At 34.5% G+C, this 17,105-nt stretch overlaps 1 protein-coding gene across 2 annotated transcripts; it reads left to right on the top strand.

Annotated features, from left to right (window-relative positions):
* The first annotated feature begins 526 nt into the window (after positions 1-526).
* Positions 527-16,756, top strand: RBM46 (RNA binding motif protein 46). 2 transcript variants are annotated; one of them, XM_063309815.1, is made up of 7 exons: positions 527-841; positions 2,919-3,074; positions 5,301-5,462; positions 6,426-6,893; positions 8,360-9,142; positions 13,356-13,415; positions 16,095-16,180. In XM_063309815.1, exons 3-6 carry the CDS (start codon positions 5,312-5,314, stop codon positions 13,409-13,411), a joined length of 1,458 nt encoding a protein of 485 aa, XP_063165885.1. In that variant the 5' UTR covers positions 527-841; positions 2,919-3,074; positions 5,301-5,311; the 3' UTR covers positions 13,412-13,415; positions 16,095-16,180. The 2 variants fall into 2 exon arrangements, with proteins under 2 accessions (XP_063165885.1, XP_063165884.1); XM_063309814.1 differs by lacking the exon at positions 13,356-13,415 and having other exon boundaries at positions 16,095-16,756.
* The last annotated feature ends 349 nt before the right edge of the window (positions 16,757-17,105 follow it).

Below are 17,105 nucleotides of genomic sequence, written 5' to 3'. Positions count from 1 at the left end.
CCTGAGTTTGTAGGCAATAATTAGTCGTTCAACATGTTGAGAAAACCCAATCATAGTCTTAATATTCTGAACGAACCAAGCCTTCAGAAGCTATAACATGGTTTCACATTGTTTAAATGTAAATGTGTTTGCCTATAGGAATACAACTGCTGAAAGATACATGAAAATAGCTAATTTTGGTAAGGTGAAGTGATCTTTTGGTTTCTCCTTCTGCTTAAGAAAAAAAGTCTCGTCGTGGGTCTGAGTTGTTCTAAACTGACAATTACACTTTACAGTTATAGGCTATCCACATGTAAGTCCGCTAAATCCATAGAATCTTCCTTCGCGCATTGGCCACTCCTGGCACGGACGACAAGAGAGATTTCGTGTCCGTTGGGACAAACGTCTCCACCGCCCACATTCTCTCTTCTGCCCCTCCCTTCCCACTAACGAATCTCCAACTTCACCTCCGCTCCATCCTCTATCACACTTTAAAACACAACTGGGAAAGAGAATCTTCCCACCTCGCCTCGTGCCACACCACTAGTTCATTCCCAATTGGTTAGAGGTCCTGTCAATCCTATAAATCAGAAGGCAATTAAAAAAGCCTGCGCAAGTTCAGAAGAGCCCGCCTGAAAGTTGCGCGCGCCGCGCATTAGTGAGAGGGCGAAGCGGTAGCCGCAAGTCAGCCGGTTCTTCGTGCTGTTTTATCGACAGGGAAGGAGCGGTAGGCCAGATTGTAGGGCACGGAGGGAGTTGGGGGATACACCGTGACCGACGAGACGTCGCCTGTGATCGTGGATGCCAAGTTTCCGTCCCTTCGGGTGGGACCTTCGTTGCAGTATTTCCAGTCCCTCGTGCAGTGCGTGTCTCTTCACTTAGAAGGACCAAAACAAACAAAAAAAAACAGATAAAGAAGGATCAGCACCTCAAATGGGGATTTGCTTGAGGGAGGGAGAGGGTGACTGTAGAAATAGTCCTCCCTGTGAAATACAAGGTGTATAAAGTTACTTTTTCGGGCCGTGGGCGCTGAATTTAGGCGGAATACCGAAGCCAATAATAGTAATAAGTTGTCCTTTAAGTAATTGGCTAAAAACAGAAGAACCTTCGGACTTAAAATGAACTACTATTGGAGGTAGTCGAGAAAATAGAAAGGAACAAGCCCCAATATTGAGGCAGGGAGAAACATTTGTGATGGCGGGGAGGCCAGGGGGAAAGTAAAGAAGGCGCGGTAATCGGGGGGGAAAGTACAGATGAAAAATAGCAGTGAGTTAATTGGTGGATATATCCAATTGTAATTACTTTATTATTTCCTACTGGAAGACATCAGAATGTTGTGCTGCTCTTTAAAAAAAACCTGATAGTCAATTTTTTTTTAAAAAGCCTGTAAAGCCATTTTAAAAGTACCAAACCCATAAAAAATACTAGAAATTGTTTTAAAGTCTAATTTAAAGAAAAGTGGCTTTTCTTTAAAGAAGAGCCAATCATAGCTCTAAATTAGTTTTTCCCAATTGTTACCCTCCAGATGCTTTTGATTGCAATCCCCATTTTTATCTAGTCTGACCAGAGATGATGGGAATCACAGTATATAGTGCACCTGGATGTATATTGAAGATCACATACATACATAGTTATTTAATATAGGCTTCAAAAATAGCCCTTTTCAAATATAGGGTACCTTAAATAATACCTCCTGTAAATTTTTATAACCAGGCAGGCTCATAATGAAATAGGCAACTTTAAAAAAAGGTAATGACAATAACAAAACACTGTGTTGTCTCCACTATCTCCAAGTATTTTTTTTCCAGTTTACCAAAGCCAGTTGGAATTTTTATATATTTTATCATAGATATCAGGAAGATATATGTTCAGATTTTATCTTTGAATATCAAATAATAAATAGCAAATAAAACCCTTAAAAGCAGAGCTAGGAATTACAATACGTTTGTTAAAAATGTTTGCATAATGCCTTCATACAGTTTTTTCTTGAAATTCATGAGCTTTAAAGACAGTATTGAAAACTATAGATTTGTTTCGAAGTCTAAGAAGCAACTTCTGAGCTTTGATCTAGTACATGTAAGAATGGTTCTTAGACTAAAAAAATGTCATGATGGGTGATCAGTGTGTCTTTGTATATACAGCAGTTTTCCCCATTGTAATGTCTAACTGATTTACGTTCTAGCACACCTGAAAAGCAATTTGGCAGTTAATCTGTAGAGACAGCCTAGGTAGTTCAGAGATTTGTCTTTGTAGAACACTGTTACTTCTTTGTGGAATTCTTAACTCTTAGCAGCTAAGCTACCTATGTCTTATGCGGAGGGTACATTTATAGAATGACACTACTTCTTCAGTACAGTGTTTTCTTTCCTAGGTAGCAGTAAAACTGCTTTCTGCAGATGACCCTGTTGTCTGGAATGAAAAGTAGCCTTCCAGCTATGTTCTAGGTTGTGTTTTGATTCAGAAATTGAAGAGTGATGAACATAGGCATTTTTATATAGAAATGTACAATCTTCATACATTGTAAGAAATGTACAAAACACAAGGAGTATGCTAGTACATTAAAAGCTATATTTATTATCAGATTTCCTCCATTCCTGCTGTGAAACCTCTTGTCAAAGTATTTTTTTTCCAAGCAAATTTGTTTTCTATATCTAGGAACAGTGTTTGGGATATATGATACTTAGCTGTTCCCTCATCTGAATCTCCTTTTTTGGATATAAAAACTGTCCTGTTTATTTAACCTATTTATTTATATGAATAAGGGATTAAAAAGTGGCAACTGTGTTCATATCTTGTTTGATGCTAGAAAAATCTGTATAAATTGAATTTTCAGGTTTATTGCTGTTCTGTCTTACATAGAATGAAATTAAATATACTTTCAATAAGTAATAAACTCAATACCACTTCTTGTTTACTTGATATTTCATTTTTATCCACAGATATTAATCTGATCAGGTTTATTGGGCTGGATGATTGATCAGAGCTCTATTTGTACAACCTCTGTATTGAAGCATTTATTTGAAAACAGTTTGATATTTCAAAGGGCTACAGAGCACAGTGTGAATTGATTACAGAAACCTAGACAATCTTGTATTGTAAGTTTTAATCACGATTCTTTCTAAACTGTAATAGGTAGCATATAAATTATTTACTACTTTTCTCTCCTAAGTACTCTGAACATTGTAGTATATAAATTCTAGAATACTGTCTGGAACAGGGTTCCCCAAAGTGGTCAGTATCAACCCCCAAGGGTCAATAGGACTATCAAAGATGTTGATAAATGGCTGGAGGTCAGTCAGTTGATAAATGACGGAGGGTCAGTGGGGTCAATTAATATTTGGGGTCTCTGAAGAGCTCCATGCAAGTCCCTAGTCCTGAATGTGAGGTAGCTAGCAGTGAGACTGTGTTACCCAGGGTCGGATGGTCAGCCACCAGCGACTGCAGCCTTGAGTTGCTTCTATTATTACTGTTACTAATATTCATAGTACTATTAGTTAAATTAGTATTAAATTATTTTCATCTAATGTTTGGGGTTGATGAATCTGAAACTTCATGAAGGGTTGATGAGCTGAAGAGTTTAGGGGCCCTGGTCTACAAGCACTGATGAAATATTAGACAACCCATGACCCATTGGGTCATTGTTTCAGAGATTTCCTTACCAGATTCCTCAATGCCTTCAACAATGGAAAAGTTCTTAAAAATGCAGGAAGATATTCAGAGATGTATCTGCCTTGAAAATAGCCCATACCATTCATATTGATCTATATAGCATAGTCAAACATGAGTTGACCACAGGAAATATTTTATGACATATGTAATAATTTTTATGGTAATTTTTATGTTATAAAATTTGCCAAATTTCAATTCCACGGGAGTCATGGGTCTCGGATTTTGGAAACTTTCAGTAAGTTAATCCATTTGAGGTGCCTTGGTTCAAAAATTGTTGCCCTATGATGAACTGGTTTGCCCAGTTAAAGGTTACAAACAGACACAAGAGTTTTAGTAGTATACAGATTGTACATCACTTTGCAGACGTCACCCCTTTTGTACTTAAGTCATAGCATCATACACAAGTGCATAAGCAGCAGAATTTGTACTGTGATACCACAATGCACGTATCACTTTCACATAAACTTGGTTTCCTGCAGGTACCCATTTTGGAAATACTACTTTCTAATGGACTATTCAAAATATTGGTAAAAGGCTGAAGAACACTGGGAAAGTATCACATATTATTACATGAGAAGGTATAATAGAGCTTAGAGACAAATCCTAAACTAGTGGTGAATAAGCAGTCGAGTAACAAAACTTGCTGTTTCCAAAGTTCTGCCGGCTTCAGAGATGAGTTATCCTTTGCTGATTTGGTTCATTTTAAAATTCTTAGCTTGGTAAGCAAGGAAGTGGAATTTTGGGGTGGGCTTCTCAAAAAAATAAATTGGGCCTGCACCTGCAATAGTAGACTTATGCCAATGGAGTATGCTATACATTCCATGCATGAATTACATTTGGTACCTGCAGGAATGGGTACACAATGGGTACCTGCAGGAAACCAAGTTTATGTGAAAGTGATATGTGCATTGTGGTATCACAGTACAAATTCTGCTGCTTATGCACTTGTGTATGATGCTATGACTTAAGTACAAAAGGGGTGACGTCTGCAAAGTGATGTACAATCTATAATACTACTAAAACTCTTGTGTCTGTAACCTTTAACTGGGCAAACCAGTACATCATAGGGCAACAATATTTGAACCAAGGCACCTCAAATGGACTAACCGATTTTGCCCTATTCTCATGATATATATTATCTCTTCTTCCAAAGGTTCCATTAGGAAAGAAAGTTTGGATGTTAGCAGAGAAGGTGGAGGAGATTTCTGACATTAGATTTCCCTCAAAGCACTTTCTATAATCTCAGGAAAAAAAAATCTACTTGTCTTGAATTCCTTGAAAAACATAATTTCAATTTAAAATTAATGTACAGTGTGTATAATTTGGATACTTTGATTTAGTTTGCCATTTTTATTCTGCATTAACTTCCATATATGTAACAATCTGATTCTTTGGGGAATTTAGTGGTAACATCAGAAATCATATAATTTATATGTTAAGACCTATGGAGAAAATATCAGCATTTAATAAACCTGATCAGAGAACCTACTGTATACAGGTATATCTTTACCTTTCTTTGAAATTAATATCGGATTATTTATATACATAAATGTTTGATTTTCAATGCTTTATGTAAGAAACCTTTTCTAAGTAGAAATAAAATGCGTGTTCCATTTAAATAACGTTAATAACTATTATTGATTCTCCTTAAGACGCTACGGAAATGAATGAAGAACACACAGATGTAACAAATGGATGTAATAAAGTTAGATCTGGTACTCAGAATGAAGCTGCCTTATTGGCTCTTATGGAGAAGACAGGCTATAATATGGTTCAAGAAAATGGACAACGAAAATTTGGTGGACCTCCACCAGGTATTTGCTTATTACTTGATTTGAAAATATTAATTTTGAAAAAAAAAATGAAAATGTTTAATGCATGCAAAACAGAGACTCTATAATATTCCTAAGTAGAAGCCTAGCTTTGGTTGAGGTGTGCATGAAAGGGGGAATCCCCCCCAAAAAACCTCATAATAAACTACTGTATTTTGAATATTCTGCTGAACCATTTCAGGTTAGTCATCGTTCCCAGAACCAGAATCAAGGTGGGGCAGGTATGGGTGTACATTGCACCCTCTCTGTCCTCCATACTCCCTGTGTGGCATACCCCATCAGATCACCCATCCTCCCAGCACCTTTTCTTCCCTTCCTCCCCTCAGCTGCCATCCCAGCCCAGTATTGTCCCACTAACTTTCCCATTGCTCCCCACCCCCATTTTCGCCAAGCATTCCCTTCCATTGTTCCCTCATCTGCTGACACTCTTGGCTTTTTCTCTGCTGTCCCTTCCCACCATCACTTCTGTCCAGAACAAAACAGACCCATTTTGTTCCATGTATAGACCAGAACCCCCCAAACAGTCATGTCTGGTTTAGAAAGGTTCACTCAGTAACAGCTGGTCTCTGCACAGAATGTTTTGCACATCTGTATTGAATAATCTTAGAGTACACACTGCATTTCTTTACAATCATAACAATTCCCTGTTAGGTTAAAGTATTTGATTTAATCTTATATATTCCAATTGAACCAAATACAATAAGGTTCACTATTCATATTTAGGACTAAATTTAAATCAAAGCAATGGGTCTTTGCTTAAGTACAAGTCACACAAGTACATTTTGATTAGACAAATACAAGCAATGTCTAATGGAGGAGAAAACTGTTGGACAATTGGAATTTGTAGAGCGCACTAGGTAAGTGACAATGAAATAATACAACAAATAATTGGCCAGGATTTTTCCTTAATATACATTAATAAAACTGCTGAATATATTTTTTAAGGTTGGGAAGGTCCGCCACCACCCCGAGGCTGTGAAGTTTTTGTGGGAAAAATTCCTCGTGATATGTATGAGGATGAATTAGTTCCTGTTTTTGAAAGAGCTGGGAAGATTTATGAATTTAGACTGATGATGGAATTTAGTGGTGAGAATCGTGGATATGCTTTTGTAATGTATACAACAAAAGAAGAAGCTCAGCTTGCCATTAGGATCCTTAATAATTATGAGATTCGTCCTGGAAAATTTATTGGTGTTTGTGTAAGCTTGGATAACTGCAGACTATTCATTGGAGCCATTCCAAAAGAGAAGAAGAAAGAAGAGATCTTGGATGAAATGAAAAAAGTCACCGAAGGTGTTGTAGATGTTATCGTGTATCCAAGTGCAACTGACAAGACAAAAAATCGTGGGTTTGCCTTTGTAGAATATGAATCCCATAGAGCTGCAGCTATGGCAAGGAGAAAATTAATTCCTGGTAAATATGTTCATTCTTCACATAGAAGGTTTAATCACATTCTTGTTGAGAACATGTATGTTTGAGCTATGCTAAAAGCTACTCAATATGCAAGAGTGCCAGATTCCTTTGCTTCCAACATGTAGAAATCAAAAAATGGATTTTAAGAGAAAAATAAACATGGCAGAAGGGTATTAAGCTATCCCCTGGATATAGGTGACTTCTTTGCAGTCCCTCTTTCCTAGCACCTTTACTGTTAAATTGGAGGTACCTCCATTTTCTCCTGGGTCTAGATATTTGTATATTGTTTTAAAAGTGAATAGTTTTGATTTGATGGTAAGGTTGGCAGACTTCACTTGCTTTACAGCACAGAGGACGTCTCGGTTTTTTAAAAAGATAGTGGAAGTTACGGTCCACATGTGTGCACACACAGTATTATGGTCCTATACTTGTGTTAAGATCCTGAAGGGTTAATATGAAAGGATGGTTTAGAATTTGGCAAATTAGCCAAGATATGGTGCATGATATTTTTACTGTTAATTCAATGATGGGCTATTCCTCCTTCCTGGATTACTCTTTTCAGCTGTAATGAGATTATGTGGATTTTAGTCCTTTATTATTCATGGTATAAACTTAATTTCAGGCTTAATTGTACTTGGGTTATAGTATAGGCAATCAACTTAATTTTTGCAGTTAAAGGCAGGCTGATCATTCAATATTTTGTAGGCTTTTAAAAGCAGCTTTGCTCTGAGTTCATGCTGTAGGGAAATGAATAATTTTAGAAATAAGATGGCAAAAGTCAACATTGCTGAAATCATAAATCACTTACCTCAATCTCTGCTTGACTACATTGCTCCCTACAAGCAAACCCCACACTCACTAGCACTGGTGATGTTAGCTAGTTGGGTAATGAAACATCTGCAAGCAAACAACCAATCTCAGAATTCACCAAGGACTCTGCAGCAGGTTTTTCCCAGTTGCCTTTCTTCCATTTATTGGAGGAGTTCAGATTGCAACATTCCCAGTCAGCTACTGGGAATTTTCAAAGCTGGCAACTTAAGTTTCTAGAGTGCATTGCAAAAAGCCATACACAATTGGAGAAAATTTGATTTTTCCAGCAACTATTGATACTTCATAATTCAGGGAGGTCTTAGAAATTTATTAATTTAAGGGTCATAGCAGCAAACAGTCTGGGAACCTCTGAGTTACAGCTATAGAACTAATTAACATAAGATTTCTGTTAAGAAACTTAACTTTCCATTAATGTTCTTAACCTAACTTATTTTAGAATGCATTCCCTTATTGTCCTGGGTATTTAACCTTACTGGGGATTTACTTTATCTTCTGTTTTGCTCAGAAGATGGTTTATTGTTTTAAATAATTGTATTGTGTCCTATTGTTAGGTATCTTTCTTTGAAACTTGATGAATGAACAAAAATATTTCTATTTAAATAAACTGATGAAGGCTATTTTTTTTCTTTTTGTAGGAACTTTCCAGTTATGGGGCCACACTATTCAAGTAGATTGGGCAGATCCAGAAAAAGAAGTAGATGAAGAAACAATGCAGAGAGTAAAAGTATTGTATGTTAGAAACTTGATGATTTCAACCACAGAAGAAACAATTAAGGCAGAGTTTAACAAATTTAAGCCAGGAGCTGTTGAACGGGTAAAGAAACTTCGAGATTATGCTTTTGTTCATTTTTTCAACCGAGATGATGCAGTTGCTTCTATGTCAGTTATGAATGGAAAATGTATTGATGGTGCTAGCATTGAGGTAACGCTAGCCAAGCCAGTAAACAAAGAAAGCACTTGGAGACAACATCTTAATGGTCAAATTAGCCCCAGTTCTGAAAATCTTTTAGTCTTTACAAACAAAGAAGATGGTCATCAGAAATCACTAACAAAGCCAGCAAGTCTTCCAATACGCCTTAATGGGCAGAGTAGTCCAAGTCCTCCTGAAATTGAAAGGTGTACTTACCCATTTTTTCCAGGAACAAAACTTACTGCAGTTAGCATGTACTCTTTAAAATCTAGTCATTTTAGTTCTGCAGTGATGCAGTTAGATTATTATTGCAACAAAAATAACTGGGCACCTCCAGAATATTATTTGTATTCAACTACAAGTCAAGATGGAAAAATGTTGCTGGTATATAAGATAATTATTCCAACGGTTGCAAATGGATCCCAGAATTATTTTATGCCAGACAAACTCTGTACAACAGTAGAAGATGCAAAAGAGCTAGCAGCACAGTTTGCACTCATGCACTTGGGTAAGTTTTTAAAGCTTTGATTTTAATTTAATCATCCTAGTACTTGATTGTCATTATTTCGGCATAATCTATCTAAAAACTTTAATGCCCATTCTGCTTATTAGGCAGCTTCTTCACAAACGGTTGCTCTATTTCATCAGTTTTTTTCCCATATACAATAAAAGATATAGGGATACCATCACCTCAGGATATACTGGTGTGTTTTTCACTTTCTTTTTAAGAAGCAAGCAACATCATGCTAATTAATTTTTAAAAATAGTCTTTAGAAGAAATGTAGAGAATTAGTTTTTTAAAAAATATTTTATATATACTGCTTGCTTCTGTCCATCCGTAGATTCTTTGCCTTTAAGCCATTTAACATTGAGATACTCTTTCTAGTATTATTGAAAAAGCAGTGGCAGTTAATTTGGATTTCTGTGACATCTTCTATTTAAGGATACTATCATTAAAAAAGGATGAGTAGAAAAAAAATGGAAGCAGTGTCTGGGAATTGATTTACGTAGTTGTTTAAACCCTTTTTTCCTAATGGATTTAAGAAGATTAAATTACACTTATGTTAACTACAATATGAAGTTTGGAACACTTTTTAAATCACCTTTGTAAATCACCTTCAAGTTACTACCATTTAAAAATGTTTAAAAACTTCTTAGGACTTAACAAAGGGGAGTTGGAAAAACTGTATGATTTCTGTAGTAGTCAATTGCACTTCCCTGTTCTGGCAATTTCCTTGATTTCTCAAGCTGCATTTTCATATGACACTAAGCCTAAATCATTTGAATCACATTATGATTTACTGCAGTGTGTGATTCATTACAAATTGTGAAGTTTTTGTTTTTCATGTACTGTACCGTCATCATGTAGCTTAGTGTGATAATGTGGATGCAGTGTGTGTGAGACAAAAGAGAGTGTTCTGTTCATCCTCTGCCAGTTTGCTCATTCTACTCATAAAATGTCATACAACTGACTGGCAAGTGGTTAAATACAACACAGTTTTAAATGTATTTCCATTCTGAGTATACTTACAAAGACAGCATATGTTATTTTAAATGTTTTATTCAAGGCCTCTGCGTAGCTTACAGTCAATTAGGCTGATCACTTACAAGGGTATAGGATTAAAGAGTTACTGCATTATTATATCTGTTTGCCTCAGACTTCCATTTCAATAAAAAAAACTTTTTAGCAAATGACTAACATATAACAAGTTAAAAACAACATGTGTAAACATAACAGATAACAGATTTAAAACTAATTTAACTGTGGCGCTTTGAGTAAATGCCAGCCCTTATTAAAAGATCTTGTTTTGAGTTTCGATTTGCAAAGCCCCACAGTTAAATAGTCAGAATGTGCAGAATGTGTTCCAGAGCATATGTTCTTTTTAAGTAGGATAGCTTAGAATCTCTTGCTATATAAGTAAAGTATTAGACAGCCTTTGACTGTTGTTTGGGAACAAACTATAGGGAATTTCACAGAACTTCGATGGTGATTCCCTCCACCACCCCTTTTCATTGCCTTAATAGTGCACCACATCCACCCAGCCCAGAACCTTAGAAAACGTTTTTTCTGTTAAAATGGTGCCCATTATTTTGCTTTGGTTTTTTTTAAAGCAAAATTAGGAATTGTCAGTTCTATTAATTGAATATTTTAAATATTGTTTTAGGATAGTATTACATTCTAAGGTAAATCATTGGCATTTGGAAGGAAGAAATAATTCAAAGCTGGCAAAATTTTGGAATGGAATTAAGTGAAAGTTGTTCAGGCTCTGCTAGCTCCAATTGAATATCCACTATCTCTAGGATTAGAAAGAACCCATGGATTGGCATTACATATTGTACTAAGTCATGGTTAGTTTAAATGTGGCTTTTTGAATAAGCCATACTTCATTGAGGTTATATCATGTTAATGTCATAAATCATAATTATAAATATAGTGGACGTGGTCCCTAACTCAGCTATGCCTGGACTGCTGAAACTTTGTGGGGCCATAACACACACAAATAATTAATTTGTAACTTCCCTGTGAAATCATCCAAAGGCAGGCTATTTTCAGCATTTCTGATGAAGCACATCTGGTAGATTGGAAATAACAAGCTTGTTGTTTCACGTAATATGCTGGATATGTTTATGACAGAAACTTTGCTGAGAAATAAACAGAAGTAAGTGATATAGAAACACCTGTCATTTACTTATGCTAATCTATAGCTAGATATTTTAGCCCATTGTTTCCTTCATTATCTGCCTAGTGAAATTGAGAGAACTGGAAGTAATCCTCAATGTTTTGTTTCTATAAATACTACTTAATTTACCAGTGATGATGGGTTGTGCTTGACACTTAAGGGAGGTGCAGCAAAGAAAGGATGGATTTTAAGGATGGTGCAGCAAAGAAAGGATGGATTTTAAGTTGTTAAGACTCCCCACTCCCTGGTATTTTATCAATCTTGAAAAGGAGCCAAAAAGTGAAGGGTATTTATATCAGTGAAATTGAATGAAGGAAAGTTTAAAATGTGGAAAAAATTATTCTCAAATAGGTCTAATTCTTTAGGGAAAATGATGAGTAAGAAGACTGAAAATGAACTGTAGGCAGAATACTTTTTTCATGGGAACACTGAAGCACAAGAAGGATATATGATTCAAATATATATTGTCTAAGAAAACCCAGATAAAAGTGCATTTAAAAGTACACTTGTATTTTATAAATGTATATCGAAACTGAAAGAAGCTCAGCAGTTTTTTGAAATGAAATATATGAATGGTTGCCTCACGCATTACATACAAATGCATATTATTTTTTAAAATCACAATATGTTATATCATGTTGTGGCCCACCTAGTTCATGATTTTGGTTTAACATTGGTACCTTGAAATCTCTGTAGCCAAATATTCTCATCTTTTTATTAGGCTCTGGTAATCCCACCCTCTAGTCAGAATTCACAGTTAGGTAATTTAGCTTTTTAAAATTAAAGATATTTGCTCTCACCTCAACTTGAAACAATTAAATTTATAAAATTAATTATAATGTTACAGCTTTATTTCTTTTTCTTGGAACCTACTGCTAAATTCATTCTGACAACTAGGCTATTATAGTAATATGTTGAAATCACTGAAACAGTGCTTTGCTGAAATCCAGATTTTTGTTTTGTTTTGTTTTCTTGATCATCAGCCTTGCTTGAATGATGGGGGATCTGTATTAAATCTCCCATCATGAAGTTTTACTCTTCTAATATTTATTGTTGGTTCATATCATTCTGAAAAACAAGTAACATTTGCTGCCTTTTTGCTTCTCTTAAAAAAGTACTTTACTATTTCCAGCAGTAATCTCATGTAATAATATGCCATTTTCTCGTTCAGCTTTTGTATTCACAAAACTTTTTTGGGCTATGTGAATTCTAAATACTGCTCCAGTAATATAAGATACTGAAACAATACGTTTCTAATAAACATAAGCTATGTCTTTCTTAGTACTTTGTATAGAGTTTGTATATACCATAACTTCTTTATTTGGCATTTCTACCCTGATTCCAGAGGGACCTTATGGAAAAAAGTATATGACTAAATAATTCATTCTTAAGCACTCTTCAGGGTGCTTACTAATTTCATTGTACAATAATTGCTATCTGTGAAAATGTTGACTTCTTAATGTTGACTGCTTAATTGTGAAAAATTATTCTACATAATTTTATTTTTAATAACATCTCTAGACTTTCAATTTTATATAAAAAAGCTAAATATCAAAATATCAGATGTGATTTATGTTAGGAGAAATCAGTATAATGGGGAAGAGTCTTTGGTCATATTTTAAAACTGTTGTTACTCTGATTTGCAAGAAATCTAGGTAGAGTATTGAAACATTTAGTACTTTTGATAATTGAGTATAAAGCAGAAATGAAAATACATCATTATTATATGACTGCAGTCTTGTATTCTAAACCTGCATATCTGTACGTGTGTTACTTTACAATGACAGCGTAATACAATAAGCATAATGAATTTTGGGTTTGCACTCTCTACCATAGCAAGATTATTAAAACCATAATTTTTGTGTCTGCAACATTAATGCCCTCTTAACCCAGTTTGAACTAAAGGATTATATATACATAAAAAGAAGTGAAATGTGTAGTATGGACTACTGCAGTTAAGTTAGTCCCAGAATTCCAAAGACTTCAGTGAGGGTTAACATCACCTTGAAGATTGTTACATTCTGTCTCCACTGCTTGCAGAAAGGGTACATAACTTCTCCAGTCTGGACCTGTGTAGAAAAATTTGGACGAAGTAAACAGGTAAGTAACGGAAGCAAAGATGAGTAAAATTTGTGCCTGGCTGAACTCTAGCAATTTTCTTGCTATTGTATTTGACATTGACAGAGTAGTATAAACGGTCCTTAGATAATGCTATTTATATTATGAGCATTGCATATTACTTCAGGATTAAATAATGTTAAAAGTCTTGATGCCAACTATAGTAAAGAGAATAAGGATGTATGCTAAATTGACAAATTAATATGAATATATTTATGGAAATACACTTACAGATTTTTTTTAAAAAAATAAGGACAAGAATTTCATACACAAAAAAATGGATATAAGTTTATTATTTTATAGCTTTTATTGAATAATTTGCTTTCTAAATTTTACCTAGCAAATTTAGTTTACTCTTCATGTTCTGTGTTTTTATCTTTTGAAGTTAAGCTCATATATCGGTGCTTTTATATATGCTAAATGATTACATAATATTGTGCTGTGGTTTATTCAGATGTGAAATTTATGTTGGAGGGGAAAAAAAAGAACTTTGGGGAATACAATGTCCAAGAAATCAAATTAGAAATTAAAATATATTTTTCTAAAATTTATCTCTAACCTAATTCTAGATAATCAGCTCTGTAACTTTCAAAGTAGCAAAAAAGAAAGAAGAATATCTGGTGTCTTAAAGACAAAGCTATTATTACATGGAATTTTTATAAAATAGATGTTATGATATTGCTGGTGTTTATCTACTTTCTCTTGATTAGATATTTACACAGCACTCAGTCCTTTCAAGTTGGTAGCTGCAAAATTATTGTAATATAACATTTATAATAAGCCATGATTTTGTTTTTATATCAGTATTGAACTGTGTCAAGTCAGTTAAAATGTATTTGTTGCCTAATGATGGAATGAAAGAGGCTTATCCTATGATTTTAATAAAATGTTTTTTGTTTAGGCTTATTACATTGAAATTATGTTTTCATCCTCATGGTTATTATCTTATAATGTATGTAGTCATTTGTTAAAAAAAATAACTTTAATTTTTATTGGGCAATAATGCATATTAATGCCCATGTATTGGAAAAGGTATTATATTTTAAAAGCCCTGCTTTAGTTCTAAAAGCTGTCACTGCTGTCTTTAAATATTGGCTATGTAATGTGACTAAAAATACTGCCACTTTCTTTTTCACTGAGTAGTTTATCGCTAACAAGTATGAAATCTTAAAGGCAAAGATTAAAAAATGTTTATTTTTTGAAAGATTATTTTAACATTTTTATTGTGGCAGGAAAATAATTCTCATTTGCTTCTGCAAAATGTAAATAAATGTTTAAATGAAGATGTTTACATTTACCCTATTAATAATGCAGATTTGATTACACCAATTCAGAAATAAACCCCATTGCATGAGATTTATTCCCAGGAAATGTATGAATGCTTGCAGTCTAAAGACACTTAAACATGACCTAATTAAATATTATATGGGTATATATCAACACCAATGGCTTTGGTTTTCCTAGGGGAAAGCTGTTGAATCCTATCCATTCCTCATGCAGATTGTAAGGTTTTATATGATTATGTGCATTTGGATAGAAGCTTTGTTAAGCCTTAAATATCTATAGCCACTTGGGGCAGAATACTTTTGTGACATTTCATAGCAAGATTTGCAAGTCAGTTTCTTCCTTGTCTTGGCTTTCAGTGCTTTTTTCCTATTGAAATATATAACTCAATATCTAATTGAAGGTCAAATTTTGATGGTTTCATATAAGAACGGTATATACTGTGGATGTATTGTACAGGTAATAGTGATAAATCAGGTTACTGGATGGTGCCACAAAATCTTCAGTTCTTCTCATTGGAACAATATCTATCTAGATTTCAGCCAGCAGCTTGATTGTGCAAAGAATCACACAAGTTCTACATTTAATTTCCTATATTAATATATATTAAGATATTCATATTCATTCATTCATATATTTGATAGGGGCATGCAAGATGGCTGCACCTGGTCTCAGTGAGACCTGTACAACTGCAGAATACAATGGGATGGAGGCAATGCAATTAACCCACATTGAGATTTTTCACCTCATCCAGTAGTTCTAGTAGCTGGAAAAGGCTTTTGCACAGGAGCAAACCCCATTTTTGTTCTCCAGTTGCTGCACGTAAAGGTTGGATAAAGATTTAGTGTACGCATAGTGCGTTTGCAGAAGTCTCTTGTAGCTATTGGAACTATTGGATAAACCTTGAAGTGACATAGCATGGTCTGCTTTGCTTTTAGAAAGGATTGCTTCACCATTGAACTTTGAAGGAATGCTTCATGTGAAATTTCATCAAAACAAGGCATTCCTTCAAAGGTTTGCACAACTCATACAGAGGGTTTAGAAAACCTGGGATCAATGTTTGTTTGTTTGTTTGTTTGATTGATTGATTGATTGATTTCTATAGTCGCCCATCTCCGCAAGTGACTCTGGGCAGCTTTGTTCTAAATCTTACCACTCAGAAACATTGGAATCATACTGTAGGCTACTGCTACACAAAATTGCATTTGTGTAGCAGTAGCCTACAGTATGACTCCAATGTTTCTGAGTGGTAAGATTTAGAATAAAAGTATGTGGAGGGAATTATGTTGACCATTATGATTTCTCCATTATCCTTTTGAAGTTAATTTGATACTCTATTTACACATCCACGCTTAACTCCATAAATTTCTTTTGCAGATTACAATTTCCGTCGAAGTTCAGTAAATAACATTTCTCCTGGTAGTGCTACGCTTTCTTCTGGAACAACCAGCGTTTTACCATATACGTCAAGACCATATTCTTATCCAAGCTATCCCTTGTCACCATCAATTCCGCTTGCTAATAGCAACCACGTTGGACAGCGTCTGTACATCTCCAATCAGGCCTCATTCTTTTGAGGAAAAAAAAGCTGGATGAAAAAAGTATACTTTTTTTAAAACTATAATGTAGTTTTAGTTTTAATCGGGTTCACACAATTGCTTTTGCTCAGTTATTTCAGATTGCTTATAAATTATAAATAAGAAAACCCATTTAAATGTTTTTTTAAATAATTATTTTCATTAAATAGCAGCTTTAAAATATTTTAAATGCATGCAATTGTTGGTTGTAATCTTGTTACCAAGGATCCATTCTTTGGAGATGAAAAAGCAATATTTGGTGAAAAGCAAAGTATTATGTAAGAAGGAAATGATGCACAATATTTTTTTTTAAAAAACAGAAACCTTAACTCCAAATGAATAACGTATAAACTCTTGTGGTCCTTTAAAATTACATTGAATATTTTAGTTGCATGATATTTGTTTTATTAATTAATCCACTGTTTACATTGTTAAATTTTATTTGTTAAAGGTATTGTTCTATTTGCACGTTGTAATGTTTTTAATGTTCATATCATGTGTTTAATTCCGTACTTGAATGCAGTCATTTTGACATTAAATTCTTGCTATATTAAAATAGTTCTGATTTGTTTTTAATATTTAAAGTAGATACTGATAAATTTCAACGTTTATTTTTTTTCCTCCTGTAGCATTACATCACTGATAGAATTCACTTGTGGGCATGAGCAAACAATAGAAAAACACAGGAAATGGTATGAAATTCTCCCTAGTGTGGGGACGTAAAGCTTATTGAACCCACACCACAGGGTAAGGGTTGTAGATATTTCTGCAGAGACAAAGCTGTGTGTCTGTATTAGTTGGTTCTCTTCCA

The sequence above is a fragment of the Candoia aspera genome, chromosome 8, assembly GCF_035149785.1.
Source record: "Candoia aspera isolate rCanAsp1 chromosome 8, rCanAsp1.hap2, whole genome shotgun sequence".
NCBI classification, from domain to species: domain Eukaryota; kingdom Metazoa; phylum Chordata; class Lepidosauria; order Squamata; family Boidae; genus Candoia; species Candoia aspera.
Note: the sequence above shows the minus strand (reverse complement) of the source record. Positions and strands in the feature narration are given on the sequence as shown.